General features: G+C 39.2%; 1 protein-coding gene and 2 non-coding genes across 4 annotated transcripts; 1 reads left to right on the top strand and 2 right to left on the bottom strand.

Moving 5' to 3' along the window:
* LOC141902788 (toxin AnmTx Cj 1c-1-like) lies at positions 1-7,272 on the top strand. Of its 2 annotated transcripts, none has more exons than XM_074790681.1 (4): positions 1-35; positions 6,370-6,586; positions 6,717-6,771; positions 7,105-7,272. In XM_074790681.1, the coding sequence occupies exons 2-4, from the start codon at positions 6,581-6,583 to the stop codon at positions 7,269-7,271; spliced, it is 228 nt and encodes a 75-aa protein (XP_074646782.1). In that variant the 5' UTR covers positions 1-35; positions 6,370-6,580; the 3' UTR covers position 7,272. The 2 variants fall into 2 exon arrangements, with proteins under 2 accessions (XP_074646782.1, XP_074646781.1); XM_074790680.1 differs by having other exon boundaries at positions 7,102-7,272.
* Trnap-cgg (transfer RNA proline (anticodon CGG)) lies at positions 5,416-5,487 on the bottom strand. The gene has a single exon. It is a non-coding gene; the product is annotated as a tRNA-Pro (tRNA).
* Positions 7,273-14,730: 7,458 nt separating the features above from the next.
* On the bottom strand, positions 14,731-14,802 carry Trnap-cgg (transfer RNA proline (anticodon CGG)). Its single transcript has one exon. It is a non-coding gene; the product is annotated as a tRNA-Pro (tRNA).
* Positions 14,803-15,643: the final 841 nt, after the last annotated feature.

The raw sequence follows: 15,643 nt of genomic DNA, 5'->3' as shown, positions 1-15,643 counted from the left end.
CAACGAGACCTACATGGACCCCATAGAATTTTACGGTAAGCCAAAAAAGTTTCTAAATACTTATAAACTTAACACACGAACTTTATCTAAGGGAAAGCAATCATCTACAAATATCAAATATGAGACTCTTTTCAACAGTAATATATAACAATTATGAGGCATGTACATCTGTATATTGATCTTACATTTAATGAGAACAAGCCTATACAATTGTAGTCATGCAAAAAAAACATATCAAACACAACTTCCCAAATAGCTTTCATAGACAATCACCCATTTCTCTATATCCACATTCATGTAGTCTAATAATTTAACAATATATGACCAACCACTTCAACTTTCTGACTCTCCTCGTTCTCGTTGTCTTTACCAAAAAAAAAAAATAATCAGTGTGTGCAGCCTAATTTGTCTTTAAAATTACCATTGCAAACACGTCAATTTCCCACTGTCCAAACTATCAGCCGTTACCTTAACCGATATCGGATGATTTGTCAAACCTGTCCCGACCCCAATCAACGACGTAAATTAATACAGATGCCAGATACATCATTTAGTTGATTATTATGTGCCCAGCACACGTTGGCAACAGACATGCTCAACAATGAATTCACAAACAATTTCATAATAATTTTTCTATGTGTACGTAACATAAAGGTAAGCCAAAACATACCAAAAATGAATATACCGCATGCGTACATTCGTATTATTGAGATGTCAGCTGCTAGTCCCCACCCATTGCCTCAGAGAGCACATTTATCCGTAGTCTAGGCAGGGATAACATGAACTGCTTTTTGCGGCTTGGAACCGTTGAAATAGACAGGCAGGCCGCCATATATTTATGGAAGGATGTCATAAAGTGACCACAAAACTCATTAAGATGCATCACCCAAAAGTTAGGGAAAATTCCTCTGGACACTACTCATTCAGTGCCATTCAAACAGCCGATTCTAAAAAATTATCGTTAACTCCTGGGCCTATGGTCTTCCAAACCACCGACATCTGATATTCGAATTGTTCTAATTCCTTCCCGCAAATCAGGGGATATAACCTCACATGTAAAACGGTCGACGCATCATCCTGTATATAAACCGGTCAAGACGGACTGAAAGTTCGGAAAAAAAAACATAGCGCTCACACATCCCTGCAATCTACGACCATTCAGTTAAGATACCCAATCTACCGAATAATACTTACCATACTTATTGTATTACGCAATGAGCAACCCTTTACTTCTAAAAAAACAATCCCCTGAATGGCCATTTCAGCATACCTAACAAATAGCTGTATCGTGACATTTCTCATTTCCGTATCATCCCCCATGTCACGCCTTACCGGAGTAAATAAAATCTATGGATAAATAGGGAACCGGCCGACGAATCACCCATTTGGTATTTCTTGATATTCGACCCTAATAATGTCCAACATATATATCCAATATTTTCCAGAGGCTAGCCACTAAACATTATACTGTTTCAAAGGATCTTCAAAATTAATCCTTCGGGCTATAATCCCCCGTTTTATTCCGGACCATCCCTAGAGCATCCCTTACTCTTCATCCAGGTCCCTGGTCCACCTTACTTCATCTCATATAAACTACTCTATTCAAACCCCCTCCGGTAAGATTCACCACTGAGCGCCCAATCTAACCTTTGCACAATAAACATATTCTATACTAACTCGCGATACTCATTATATTTCTTAAAACCACATAAACACCACAGTTATTTGTTAGGTATATACAGGCAGTGAGCGCTTTCAACTATCGTTACACTGATAACCGAGTGGCTCACCTAGACTAATAAATCATTCTTTCGCGAAATACCATCCAGCAAATTTAGCAAACTATAAAAGATTTACGTAGTGCATATTTATATCTACGTAGATACAATAACCCAGCACTCAAGCAACTTAAAAACGCTGAGTATCATTCTACAAAAGCAATCAAAACATGCAGAAATACATATCATATTATTTACAATTACTATAAGCCGCAATCGTAGTCCGTTGAACGTCTCCAAGGTCGATTTCCCGTAGCAGATCTATGAACTGTCCGATGATGAAATGCGTTTGTATAATGCCTCTAATACCCCACTGTATTTCATTTATCGCGTTACGATCGCAGAATCGCTTCGTTTCCGAACGCCATTATGTCCGTTAATTCACACGAATCTAAATTCGGAGTAGTGAATCCAATTTGCTGCCATGTAAAACGTAGTGTCCAAAACACGATCTTACGAAAACGCCACGCCAAATCGGATAATTCAATTAATTTAAATATGGAAAGAAACAACTACTTTCCGCACTGGAAGCTCTATAATTCATTTCAACTGAATCTGACGATATGAAGATTACATATTTCTCGAATAAGACAAACAAACAGCTATTAAATCCAGACGGGAATGATTTTTATACACAGATCGAGTTATCCGCAATATTTCAACTTAACCCGCGGTAGCGGCCCGTATTTCATGTAATTATAACGGTTACGGAATGTAACGTTCATCTTACACTTTTACTTCACCCCTGTTCACTCACCAAATATACACGATCGCTTGGCAGCGAGAGGTGCAGGATACACCACTGTTCTCCACCAATGTTGTGGGGTTGCTTTCGGTTCTCCAACAATGTTGTGGGGGCCACGTTGCGTTCTCCCCTCGTGTTGTCGTTGTTGGTTCCGATTAATCCGATAAGTGATATCCCTCTGACTCCGGAATAATAACAACTCTTCTCGTGGGTCTACGTTCTTTCTTTATTTTCCCGCACAATTCTTATTCCTTCCTACAGCTCGTATTTTTAGGCTTCTCCGCCACTCTAGCATCTCTCTCCCCCTTACTGTGCTGACCCTCCCTTTTTATCTTATTTCATGTTACTCGTGACGTATACTTCTACATATGTTATACGTCACGAGTTTATTATACTTGTTTACTTCCTAGCCATACCAGAGCTCAAGGCTGCCGCTATAACCAGCAACTCTACGCAGATACTCACGTCACTTTCACCTATCTTCTATTCAGTGTCTTGTGTGCGACGTAAGCATCTACGTAGGTTGTTTACTAACTTCAGCCACTGCCCTGAACTCTGGCTTCCCTCCCTCTATGCAAACTACTAATTTATCACCCCAATAGTTGTAGCTAGCGCATTTCTTGAATCTATTCTTACAACCGACGATGTAGAAACTTGTTCCGGTCAGATTATCTATACCTCTTGCCCGTTGGGCCGTCGGAATCGCATGACCCTATAGACGGGGAGGGGGAAATGGTGAGAATTTAGACTTAGTTAGAAAATATAGATAATCCCACACGGAAAGATATATTTAGTTAAGAATTTAGGCACAACTTTTCAAACGAATACCGCACCCTGACCGGGTCACGCAAGGGAACGCGGAATTGCGGTACATACATTTGCTGACTCGTATAGACTCGTATAGAAGTAAGAACCGTTGTGACATTCTGGCAGGTTCGATATTTTTGATTTGCCCCTGCGATCAATCTGATCGGTGCCGCAAGTTTTCGCGCGGTAAACCAGCGCATGTACCTGCGCGCCCGGTCAAGTGTGGCAGGGTTTCGTGCCGTGGCTGAGTGTAGCGATGCTATGAGGTTCGAATCCCTGCCGAGGGAGGATGGGTGGTACTGACCGGTAACCAATAAGTACATCTACAAGTAGATGATAATTCGATAGTAAATTGGGACAAAAAAATTATTCAAGCTCTAAAAATTTATAAGAATCGCAACACCGTGGAACAAATACTAGAAATACGAATTCAAAACCGTATACTAGATCTCAATCACATAAAGACAGACTACGCGCATATCAATATTGTATAACTGAATACTTTGTAATTTAACTGAATAAAGTTTGTTGCGTCAATATAGTGTTTGATTTGATTATTCATGCTGGAGCGGGAAGATTCACTAGAGACCAGAGCCCTATCTACTGTAGACCTAAAAGCTATATCTTACCACAGCGGATTCACAAAAAAGTGTAGAAGTATAGATATACTTTTTAGAGTGTTTTTAGATGTATACTACTGGAAAAGATATCATTGTTCTCAAATGGGTACTAAGTAAAAATAGACGTTTGAGCTCGAAAGTGCGATAGACATGTTCTTAGATTTAGCCTTTCGAGTAATGTTTATCAGGGTGTCCGTTGACCTCAATCTCCTTCCTTATTCGGCATGCTTTTGTATTCCCGAAGTTACTGGATTCCGGACAGACAAACAAACGGACAAATGGCACAAATAACCCGCTGGATTTGTCCCGAGTGGGCTATGAATATGTCTGAGAACAATCTATTTTCACTTTTGTAATGAACTAGGGCTCAGGGATAAATGGCCACTTGGATATTGGTCTAAAGTTCTCGGCAATCAGAATATTTGAAGAAAATGCAACATCTGATGAACGTACTGATATCGGCGAATATTCTAGTCGACGAACGCTGCTTCCAGAGCCTCGCACGACGAGGTGAAATTCACGATTATAAACAGTTTGTCGCGTCGGATATCTATTGATTCCTTCATCCCGGTGAAAGACAGAAGAACCACATCCAAAGCATTTTGGGGACTTAAATATATCAGTTCACGTATAGGCCTAAATTACGAGGTGTTTGTTGTCACAGGGTGAAAGTACCGTACGTTAGGTGAACTCTGTAGCGGGTTACCTAGGTTTAACTCTCAATCCGTCTGGTCGCAGCGCATTAGTTTTGAACTGTTGACCGCCTGCATTAAATCATCGACCGCGAACAGATGATTTTATACGTGACGTGTAAAGTGTCTCGTGTCATCCATTATGACGATATAGATCTGGAGAATACTTCTTTCTTTCAGGAAAATAATAACCTAGGTTTTAGCTTATATTTAGTCCAACAGCGGTGGTCATATTCGCCCATATGTGGAAATTCTAACTTACAGTGATAATTACGAACACTATCTAGTCACATAAAATTGGTTTTCAACCAGTGTTTTTTTCTGACGACCACTGCTGATTTAGGTGTTAAAATTATTCAATTTATATAGTATTGGTATCTGCTTATTTTGCAATCACGTATGATTGTATATGATCTTCAAGATCATCGGATGACTGTGTGCATACATTCACCAGGGGCGTTGAATGGTCAAATCATATAGCAAATCCAATGGGGTACCCGCACCTATACTGTGGCAATCCAGGATTCCACGTATGACAGGCGAAGATTCACGAGGTTCGCTGTGGTTACTCGGTTACCGCACTTCAATCTCTTCATTTCAATTAAATTCGGATCAACTTTTCTCATTAGTAAAATCAACCAGTAAAACTATACCATATACACGTTTCATATCTATCCGAAGACTTGTTTGACTACGTTTCCATTTATGAGCCTAAAAGTCTAGTTCAAAGTTCATCGAAAATGAATTTATTTTCAATGCGTATAAAATGCGCGGGGCTCGTCCGGGAATCGAACCCGGGACCTCTCGCACCCGAAGCGAGAATCATACCTCTAGACCAACGAGCCGATATAGTTTTACGTTTAGGTTTATTTATTTCGGTGTAACCAAACATTAGTACATAGAGGTTACAAGAATTTGTATAATTAAATTTATAATCTACAAAACTTAAAAACAAGAAAACAGAGATACACATTGAATAGAATAATAATAGAGATAACAGATATGTATACATGAATTTTACGAGTGTATTGTTACGCCACCTGGTGAGTGCGGTACCCCATTATAATGGGACCTACCTATATTTTGTAACCATATTCATTTGCAAGAGCTTTTGACATGTCCTCTGATTGTGCTGGATTTCACTGTCATTGTTTTTTTGCCATTTTTCACCGGGGATGGTGTACTCATCTGAATGTCGAGCGATTATTTCCGAATAACCAAGAGGGCCTGGTGTCTCTGGACCCTAGTTTGTCAACGAAATCTGAAGAAGGAATGACTGGACGGTTCTCCATTGTATTATACTTCGACACTCTTCCTTGCAGAGTTTCTAATTTGAAATATATATACACCCTACCACTCTACCTCAAATTCATAACAAAAAATGTATCGCGATGAAAAATCGTGAGATTTCAAACGTGCAGCACGAATCTATTGAAATCAAACTTCGCCTACCTTACTGTACGATAACTGATAAAACTGATTGATTGATTTCCCATTTGTATTAAACTGGCTATTTGCGGCAAGATAGTCGACAAATGAGCAATTTTACTGCGGTTATGTTTGAAATAAATGGATTTCAAATTAAAACATAATCCATCAATTCAAAATCAACGGGTAAACCTAATGTTTTGATTTACACACAAATCTTTTTTTTTTTCAATGATATGATGTATTTCATTATAAAAAAGCATACATGTATTATATTTATATGATCATGGAATTGAAAGCTACACTCGAAAATGTTGCGTTGAGGAGGTCATGGCGGTCAGATAGATTGGAAGATTCAGATTCGAATTTCAAATTGGCCTGACTGAAACTAATCCGGCAAGCTGACACAAATGCCCAGAGATTAAACTTATTCTGTATAAAATACCCGATTTATTCCGGTTGTACATAATTCTAGAAGCAAAGTCACAGAAGCTTTGAAACTCGTTGAACATGAAGGTACGTACGAACTGTTATCGATGAGAAATCGATAGCAAATAGATGAACATAGCTAACTCTTAGTATATAGTCAATACAAGCAAATAGACAATACGTAGCTATAGATATGTTTTTTTTAAATTTGTTGCAGGTATTCATTTTCGCTATCGCGGTCGCATTAGTAATTGCCGGAGTGGCGTCGGAAGGTAAGCATTTTAGAAATATCATATCATTCACTGCCTCATGTTCAATCGCGGCCTTTTACGACCGCGAGGAGGTTTTCAGATATACTTAGATTTATACGAATTCATACAATACTTATAACGGTTCGTACTTAGAATACTATTTTATTTCGCCTATCATTTGTAAATGAAGTAGTTTCAAAGTTGAAAATCTTTGAAGTATGAATGCCAAATCGGTGTGTGCAATAAAATAAGCACAAATATTCATCCGGCGAGCGCAGTTAGATACGTTTTTGGGTGCTTCCATTTGCTCCAGCAGCAATATAATTTCGCTCACTATTTTTCGCTATTCAGAAGAACATGGACGATTCAGACGAGGAGTCGCGTGTCGATGCGATTCCGACGGTCCACGAGCAAGAGGTAATAATCTGAGCGGAACAAGTTTCTTCTTCGTCGGCTGTCACAGTGGATTCAAGAAATGCGCCAGCTACACCAATGCAGTAACAACATGTTGCAAAGAATAATGACGAGTAATGATTTAATAATGATATAGAGTTGTTTGATAATCTGAAGAATAAATTATACTCGTTCATATCATCAAATTAATTAGTTTTTACTGTCTCGTATATGTCGTAGTCGCAAATGAATTTTTATTTCGAGTTTGATTCACTTTCTTCTTTTCGAACTTAGTTCATTGGTTGATATCTTCGGCAGTCTGATCTTTAAATAGAACATATTGGCTTTATGCGCTGACCGATTATGCGGGGAGGAGAGGAAGATTGTAGGCTGAAAGTGATGAAATTTGACTTCTGACTTAAAGTGATGAAATGAAATATAAAATCATATTTATGGACTAACATATACCCATTAATACCAATATGATAACAGAGGACACAATACACTTTCCACGTCATGTATCTGTTTGGGGTCAATGATTTAATCCAGGCGGTCAACGGGTCCAAGTCAAAACTAATGCCTTAATCGACGGATAGATAAATCTATGTAACCCGCTACAGCGTTCAGTGCGAAGCATAGCATAGTTCAAAGTAGCCATATCACGAAGTGATGAGACTGATTTCGACATAATCATGAAAACGTTTCCTACGATTTTTAGACTAACAAGACAGAAAACCCGTTATCGCTGCTTTTCAGCTGTATTTTGTAGCGTTATCTTATTTTCAAATAATATGCTCATATTTGTATTGAGAACTAAAAAGGAAATACCTGGAGGTCACCTTTTGGAAATACAATAGCATGCCGAACATGGAGATTGGGGTCAACGGATACCCTGATAAACATTATTCGAAAGGCTAAATCCAAGAACAAGTCTAATCGCACTTTCGAGCTCAAACGTCTACTTTTACTTAGTATCCATTTGAGAACAATCTTTTCCAGTAGTATACATCTAAAAACACTCCAAAAAAGTATATTTATACTTCTACACTTGTTTGTGAATCCGCTGTGGTAAGATATAGCTTTTAGGTGTACAGTAGATAGGGCTCTGGTCTCTAGTGAATCTTCCCGCTCCAACATGAATAATCAAATCAAACACTATATTGACGCAACAAACTTTATTCAGTTAAATTACAAGGTATTCAGTTATACAATATTGCTATGCGCGTAGTCTGTTTTTTATATGATCGAGATCTAGTATACGGTTTTGAATTCGTATTTCTAGTATTTGTTCCACGGTGTTGCGATTTCTATAAATTTTTAGAGCTGGAATAATTCTTTTTGTCCCGATTTAATATCGAATTATCATCTACTTGTAGATGTACTTATTGGTTACCGGTCAGTACCGCCCATCCTCCCTCGGCAGGGATTCGAACCCCATAGCATCGCTACACTCAACCACGGCGCGAAACCCTGCCACACTTGACCGGGTGCGCAGGTACATGCGCTGGTTTACCGCGCGAAAACTTGCGGCACCGATCAGATTGATCGCTGGGGCAAATCAAAAATATCGAACCTGCCGGAATGTCACTACGGTTCTCACTTCTATACGAGTCTGTACGAGTCAGCACATGTCTGTACCGCAATTCCTCGTTCCCTTGCGAGACCCGGTCAGGGTGCGGTATTCGTTTGAAAAATTGTGCCTAAATTCTTAACTCATGTATCTCGTAACCAGTCGTTTTTGAACTTCATCTTTCCGTGTGGGATTATCTATATTTTCTAATTGAGTCTAAATTCTCACCATTTGCACCCTCCCCGTCTATAGGGTCATGCGATTCCGACGGCCCAACGGGCAAGAGGTATAGATAATCTGACCGGAACGAGTTTCTACATCGTCGGTTGTGCGAATAGATTCAAGAAATGCGCTAGCTACAACCCGCCAATAACAACATGTTGCACAGAATAATGGCGAGTGTCTAAATGTTGTTTCAAAATCTGAATAGTAAACTACTCGTTCATACCGTTAAATCAACTAGTTTATTCAATATTTTTACGAAAAGTTTCATTTAAGCTACCGGCATATAGTATTTCTTATTTTTTGGCTGTGGTGTCGCTTGCAGATAAATCTCCCAGCATGAAGAAATCCTGTTCCTTTTTGTTTCTGGTTTTATCAACTCCGGTTTTATCAACAAATCCCCAAAGATTTTAAATGACGCGTCTAGCCAGGATGATTCTACGTTTAGTTGAAGGGCGCATTTTCTTATTTGTGCATGTTCTTGTTTTATACATAGGCCTAACCGAATTAAATTCTCGATCTATTGGACAGAGAAAAATCTTCATTTCAGAGTAAATCTTCATTTACAGCGTGTCTTATTGTTAAGAGTTCATTCGATAAGAACACCTCTTGTAAACGTGTACTGAATACGGTCGCAATGCATTGGGTCGCAGGGAAGACGGTGATTCTAATATCCTAGTATACTCACAGTTACCTAGCACCTAACTCCATTTCTATCGACGCAAGGTCGTCTTCGAATTTACCGAGTTAGCCGGAGCAGAGGATGAATTTGAACATAAAATCCAACGAGTAAAGGCGGTGTGCCGAGCAGGGCGTTACCGAATGAGAGTGAAATTAGTATAGGAAAGCAAAGGGTTATGCAAGTCGACCGGTACTGTAAGGGCCGAGTCTACTGTAGTTGCTTGCGTATCCGCTGTAGTAAGATGTAACTCTTAATTTTAAGTCTTAAGTAGCGAGCCCGAATTCATTCGATACTCAAGTTTTAAAGTGGTATTGAATATTAAGACTAGTCTTAAGTTGATAGATTGGCTTTAGATCTAAGACGGTCTTAGACTGGTCTTAAGTTGAGGCCATGCCCCTGGGGCCAGTTGCACGGACGTGACTTCAGTTCAAAAGTGGTCTTACAATCTTAAGACTGGTCATTAGTCGTTCAATTGGCTATAGAACTATGTTGGTATTAGACTGATCTTAGGTCTGCGTCATATGCAACCGGCAGCTGGTCTCTCGTGAGTCCTCCCGCTCCAACATGAATAATCAGATCAAACGCTTTATTTCCGCAACTAACTTTATTCAGTTTAATTTCAAAGGCGTTCCGTACAATATTGATTTTGACGTGGTCTGATTTTATGTGATCGAGATCTAACGGTTCCGAATTCGTATTTCTAGTATCTGTTCCATGATATTGTGACTTATATACATTTTCAGAGTTTGAATAATTTCTATCCCGATTTAGTATCGAATAATTATCATTTACTTGTAGATGTTATACTTATTGGTTACCGGCCCTGTACCGCTTTTCAATATACTCTTTTGATCATGTAACGAAAATTTTTCATTGAAACTGATTTTTTTTTCACGCTTGTTACGTTTAACACATGTCGCATTTTTTTCTGCACAAGAAAAGTCTGTTTCTTTTTCTCCTGCAGCTCAATTTAGAACACTCCTTATTTCCTGCGTCATTTTCACAGGAACCTACGATAGAAAAATTGTAGATAAGAACCCGTAGATATGGATAAATAGGGAACCGGCCGACGAATCACCTATTTGGTATTTCTTGATATTCGACCCTAATAATGTCCAACATATATATCCAATATTTCCCAGAGGCTAGCCACTAAACATTATACTGTTTCAAAGGATCTTCAAAATTAATCCTTCGGGCTATAATCCCCCGTTTTATTCCGGACCATCCCTACAGCATCCCTTACTCTTCATCCAGGTCCCTGGTCCACCTTAATTCATCTCATATAAACTACTCTATTCAAACCCCCTCCGGTAAGATTCACCACTGAGCGCCCAATCTAACCTTTGCACAATAAACATATTCTATACTAACTCGCGATACTCATTATATTTCTTAAAACCACATAAACACCACAGTTATTTGTTAGGTATATACAGGCAGTGAGCGCTTTCAACTATCGTTACACTGATAACCGAGTGGCTCACCTAGACTAATAAATCATTCTTTCGCGAAATACCATCCAGCAAATTTAGCAAACTATAAAAGATTTACGTAGTGCATATTTATATCTACGTAGATACAATAACCCAGCACTCAAGCAACTTAAAAACGCTGAGTATCATTCTACAAAAGCAATCAAAACATGCAGAAATACATATCATATTATTTACAATTACTATAAGCCGCAATCGTAGTCCGTTGAACGTCTCCAAGGTCGATTTCCCGTAGCAGATCTATGAACTGTCCGATGATGAAATGCGTTTGTATAATGCCTCTAATACCCCACTGTATTTCATTTATCGCGTTACGATCGCAGAATCGCTTCGTTTCCGAACGCCATTATGTCCGTTAATTCACACGAATCTAAATTCGGAGTAGTGAATCCAATTTGCTGCCATGTAAAACGTAGTGTCCAAAACACGATCTTACGAAAACGCCACGCCAAATCGGATAATTCAATTAATTTAAATATGGAAAGAAACAACTACTTTCCGCACTGGAAGCTCTATAATTCATTTCAACTGAATCTGACGATATGAAGATTACATATTTCTCGAATAAGACAAACAAACAGCTATTAAATCCAGACGGGAATGATTTTTATACACAGATCGAGTTATCCGCAATATTTCAACTTAACCCGCGGTAGCGGCCCGTATTTCATGTAATTATAACGGTTACGGAATGTAACGTTCATCTTACACTTTTACTTCACCCCTGTTCACTCACCAAATATACACGATCGCTTGGCAGCGAGAGGTGCAGGATACACCACTGTTCTCCACCAATGTTGTGGGGTTGCTTTCGGTTCTCCAACAATGTTGTGGGGGCCACGTTGCGTTCTCCCCTCGTGTTGTCGTTGTTGGTTCCGATTAATCCGATAAGTGATATCCCTCTGACTCCGGAATAATAACAACTCTTCTCGTGGGTCTACGTTCTTTCTTTATTTTCCCGCACAATTCTTATTCCTTCCTACAGCTCGTATTTTTAGGCTTCTCCGCCACTCTAGCATCTCTCTCCCCCTTACTGTGCTGACCCTCCCTTTTTATCTTATTTCATGTTACTCGTGACGTATACTTCTACATATGTTATACGTCACGAGTTTATTATACTTGTTTACTTCCTAGCCATACCAGAGCTCAAGGCTGCCGCTATAACCAGCAACTCTACGCAGATACTCACGTCACTTTCACCTATCTTCTATTCAGTGTCTTGTGTGCGACGTAAGCATCTACGTAGGTTGTTTACTAACTTCAGCCACTGCCCTGAACTCTGGCTTCCCTCCCTCTATGCAAACTACTAATTTATCACCCCAATAGTTGTAGCTAGCGCATTTCTTGAATCTATTCTTACAACCGACGATGTAGAAACTTGTTCCGGTCAGATTATCTATACCTCTTGCCCGTTGGGCCGTCGGAATCGCATGACCCTATAGACGGGGAGGGGGAAATGGTGAGAATTTAGACTTAGTTAGAAAATATAGATAATCCCACACGGAAAGATACATTTAGTTAAGAATTTAGGCACAACTTTTCAAACGAATACCGCACCCTGACCGGGTCTCGCAAGGGAACGAGGAATTGCGGTACATACATTTGCTGACTCGTATAGACTCGTATAGAAGTAAGAACCGTTGTGACATTCTGGCAGGTTCGATATTTTTGATTTGCCCCTGCGATCAATCTGATCGGTGCCGCAAGTTTTCGCGCGGTAAACCAGCGCATGTACCTGCGCGCCCGGTCAAGTGTGGCAGGGTTTCGTGCCGTGGCTGAGTGTAGCGATGCTATGAGGTTCGAATCCCTGCCGAGGGAGGATGGGTGGTACTGACCGGTAACCAATAAGTACATCTACAAGTAGATGATAATTCGATAGTAAATTGGGACAAAAAAATTATTCAAGCTCTAAAAATTTATAAGAATCGCAACACCGTGGAACAAATACTAGAAATACGAATTCAAAACCGTATACTAGATCTCAATCACATAAAGACAGACTACGCGCATATCAATATTGTATAACTGAATACTTTGTAATTTAACTGAATAAAGTTTGTTGCGTCAATATAGTGTTTGATTTGATTATTCATGCTGGAGCGGGAAGATTCACTAGAGACCAGAGCCCTATCTACTGTAGACCTAAAAGCTATATCTTACCACAGCGGATTCACAAAAAAGTGTAGAAGTATAGATATACTTTTTAGAGTGTTTTTAGATGTATACTACTGGAAAAGATATCATTGTTCTCAAATGGGTACTAAGTAAAAATAGACGTTTGAGCTCGAAAGTGCGATAGACATGTTCTTAGATTTAGCCTTTCGAGTAATGTTTATCAGGGTGTCCGTTGACCTCAATCTCCTTCCTTATTCGGCATGCTTTTGTATTCCCGAAGTTACTGGATTCCGGACAGACAAACAAACGGACAAATGGCACAAATAACCCGCTGGATTTGTCCCGAGTGGGCTATGAATATGTCTGAGAACAATCTATTTTCACTTTTGTAATGAACTAGGGCTCAGGGATAAATGGCCACTTGGATATTGGTCTAAAGTTCTCGGCAATCAGAATATTTGAAGAAAATGCAACATCTGATGAACGTACTGATATCGGCGAATATTCTAGTCGACGAACGCTGCTTCCAGAGCCTCGCGCGACGAGGTGAAATTCACGATTATAAACAGTTTGTCGCGTCGGATATCTATTGATTCCTTCATCCCGGTGAAAGACAGAAGAACCACATCCAAAGCATTTTGGGGACTTAAATATATCAGTTCACGTATAGGCCTAAATTACGAGGTGTTTGTTGTCACAGGGTGAAAGTACCGTACGTTAGGTGAACTCTGTAGCGGGTTACCTAGGTTTAACTCTCAATCCGTCTGGTCGCAGCGCATTAGTTTTGAACTGTTGACCGCCTGCATTAAATCATCGACCGCGAACAGATGATTTTATACGTGACGTGTAAAGTGTCTCGTGTCATCCATTATGACGATATAGATCTGGAGAATACTTCTTTCTTTCAGGAAAATAATAACCTAGGTTTTAGCTTATATTTAGTCCAACAGCGGTGGTCATATTCGCCCATATGTGGAAATTCTAACTTACAGTGATAATTACGAACACTATCTAGTCACATAAAATTGGTTTTCAACCAGTGTTTTTTTCTGACGACCACTGCTGATTTAGGTGTTAAAATTATTCAATTTATATAGTATTGGTATCTGCTTATTTTGCAATCACGTATGATTGTATATGATCTTCAAGATCATCGGATGACTGTGTGCATACATTCACCAGGGGGCGTTGAATGGTCAAATCATATAGCAAATCCAATGGGGTACCCGCACCTATACTGTGGCAATCCAGGATTCCACGTATGACAGGCGAAGATTCACGAGGTTCGCTGTGGTTACTCGGTTACCGCACTTCAATCTCTTCATTTCAATTAAATTCGGATCAACTTTTCTCATTAGTAAAATCAACCAGTAAAACTATACCATATACACGTTTCATATCTATCCGAAGACTTGTTTGACTACGTTTCCATTTATGAGCCTAAAAGTCTAGTTCAAAGTTCATCGAAAATGAATTTATTTTCAATGCGTATAAAATGCGCGGGGCTCGTCCGGGAATCGAACCCGGGACCTCTCGCACCCGAAGCGAGAATCATACCTCTAGACCAACGAGCCGATATAGTTTTACGTTTAGGTTTATTTATTTCGGTGTAACCAAACATTAGTACATAGAGGTTACAAGAATTTGTATAATTAAATTTATAATCTACAAAACTTAAAAACAAGAAAACAGAGATACACATTGAATAGAATAATAATAGAGATAACAGATATGTATACATGAATTTTACGAGTGTATTGTTACGCCACCTGGTGAGTGCGGTACCCCATTATAATGGGACCTACCTATATTTTGTAACCATATTCATTTGCAAGAGCTTTTGACATGTCCTCTGATTGTGCTGGATTTCACTGTCATTGTTTTTTTGCCATTTTTCACCGGGGATGGTGTACTCATCTGAATGTCGAGCGATTATTTCCGAATAACCAAGAGGGCCTGGTGTCTCTGGACCCTAGTTTGTCAACGAAATCTGAAGAAGGAATGACTGGACGGTTCTCCATTGTATTATACTTCGACACTCTTCCTTGCAGAGTTTCTAATTTGAAATATATATACACCCTACCACTCTACCTCAAATTCATAACAAAAAATGTATCGCGATGAAAAATCGTGAGATTTCAAACGTGCAGCACGAATCTATTGAAATCAAACTTCGCCTACCTTACTGTACGATAACTGATAAAACTGATTGATTGATTTCCCATTTGTATTAAACTGGCTATTTGCGGCAAGATAGTCGACAAATGAGCAATTTTACTGCGGTTATGTTTGAAATAAATGGATTTCAAATTAAAACATAATCCATCAATTCAAAATCAACGGGTAAACCTAATGTTTTGATTTACACACAAATCTTTTTTTTTTTCAATGATATGATGTATTTCATTATAAAAA

The sequence above is a fragment of the Tubulanus polymorphus genome, chromosome 3 (genome assembly GCF_964204645.1).
Source record: "Tubulanus polymorphus chromosome 3, tnTubPoly1.2, whole genome shotgun sequence".
Taxonomy (NCBI): domain Eukaryota; kingdom Metazoa; phylum Nemertea; class Palaeonemertea; order Tubulaniformes; family Tubulanidae; genus Tubulanus; species Tubulanus polymorphus.
Note: the sequence above shows the minus strand (reverse complement) of the source record. Positions and strands in the feature narration are given on the sequence as shown.

Coding starts and splice junctions, on each gene's coding strand:
- LOC141902788 (XM_074790680.1), top strand. Junction 6,772..7,101: donor TGCCGGAGTGGCGTCGGAAG/GTAAGCATTTTA, acceptor TTCGCTATTCAG/AAGAACATGGACGATTCAGA.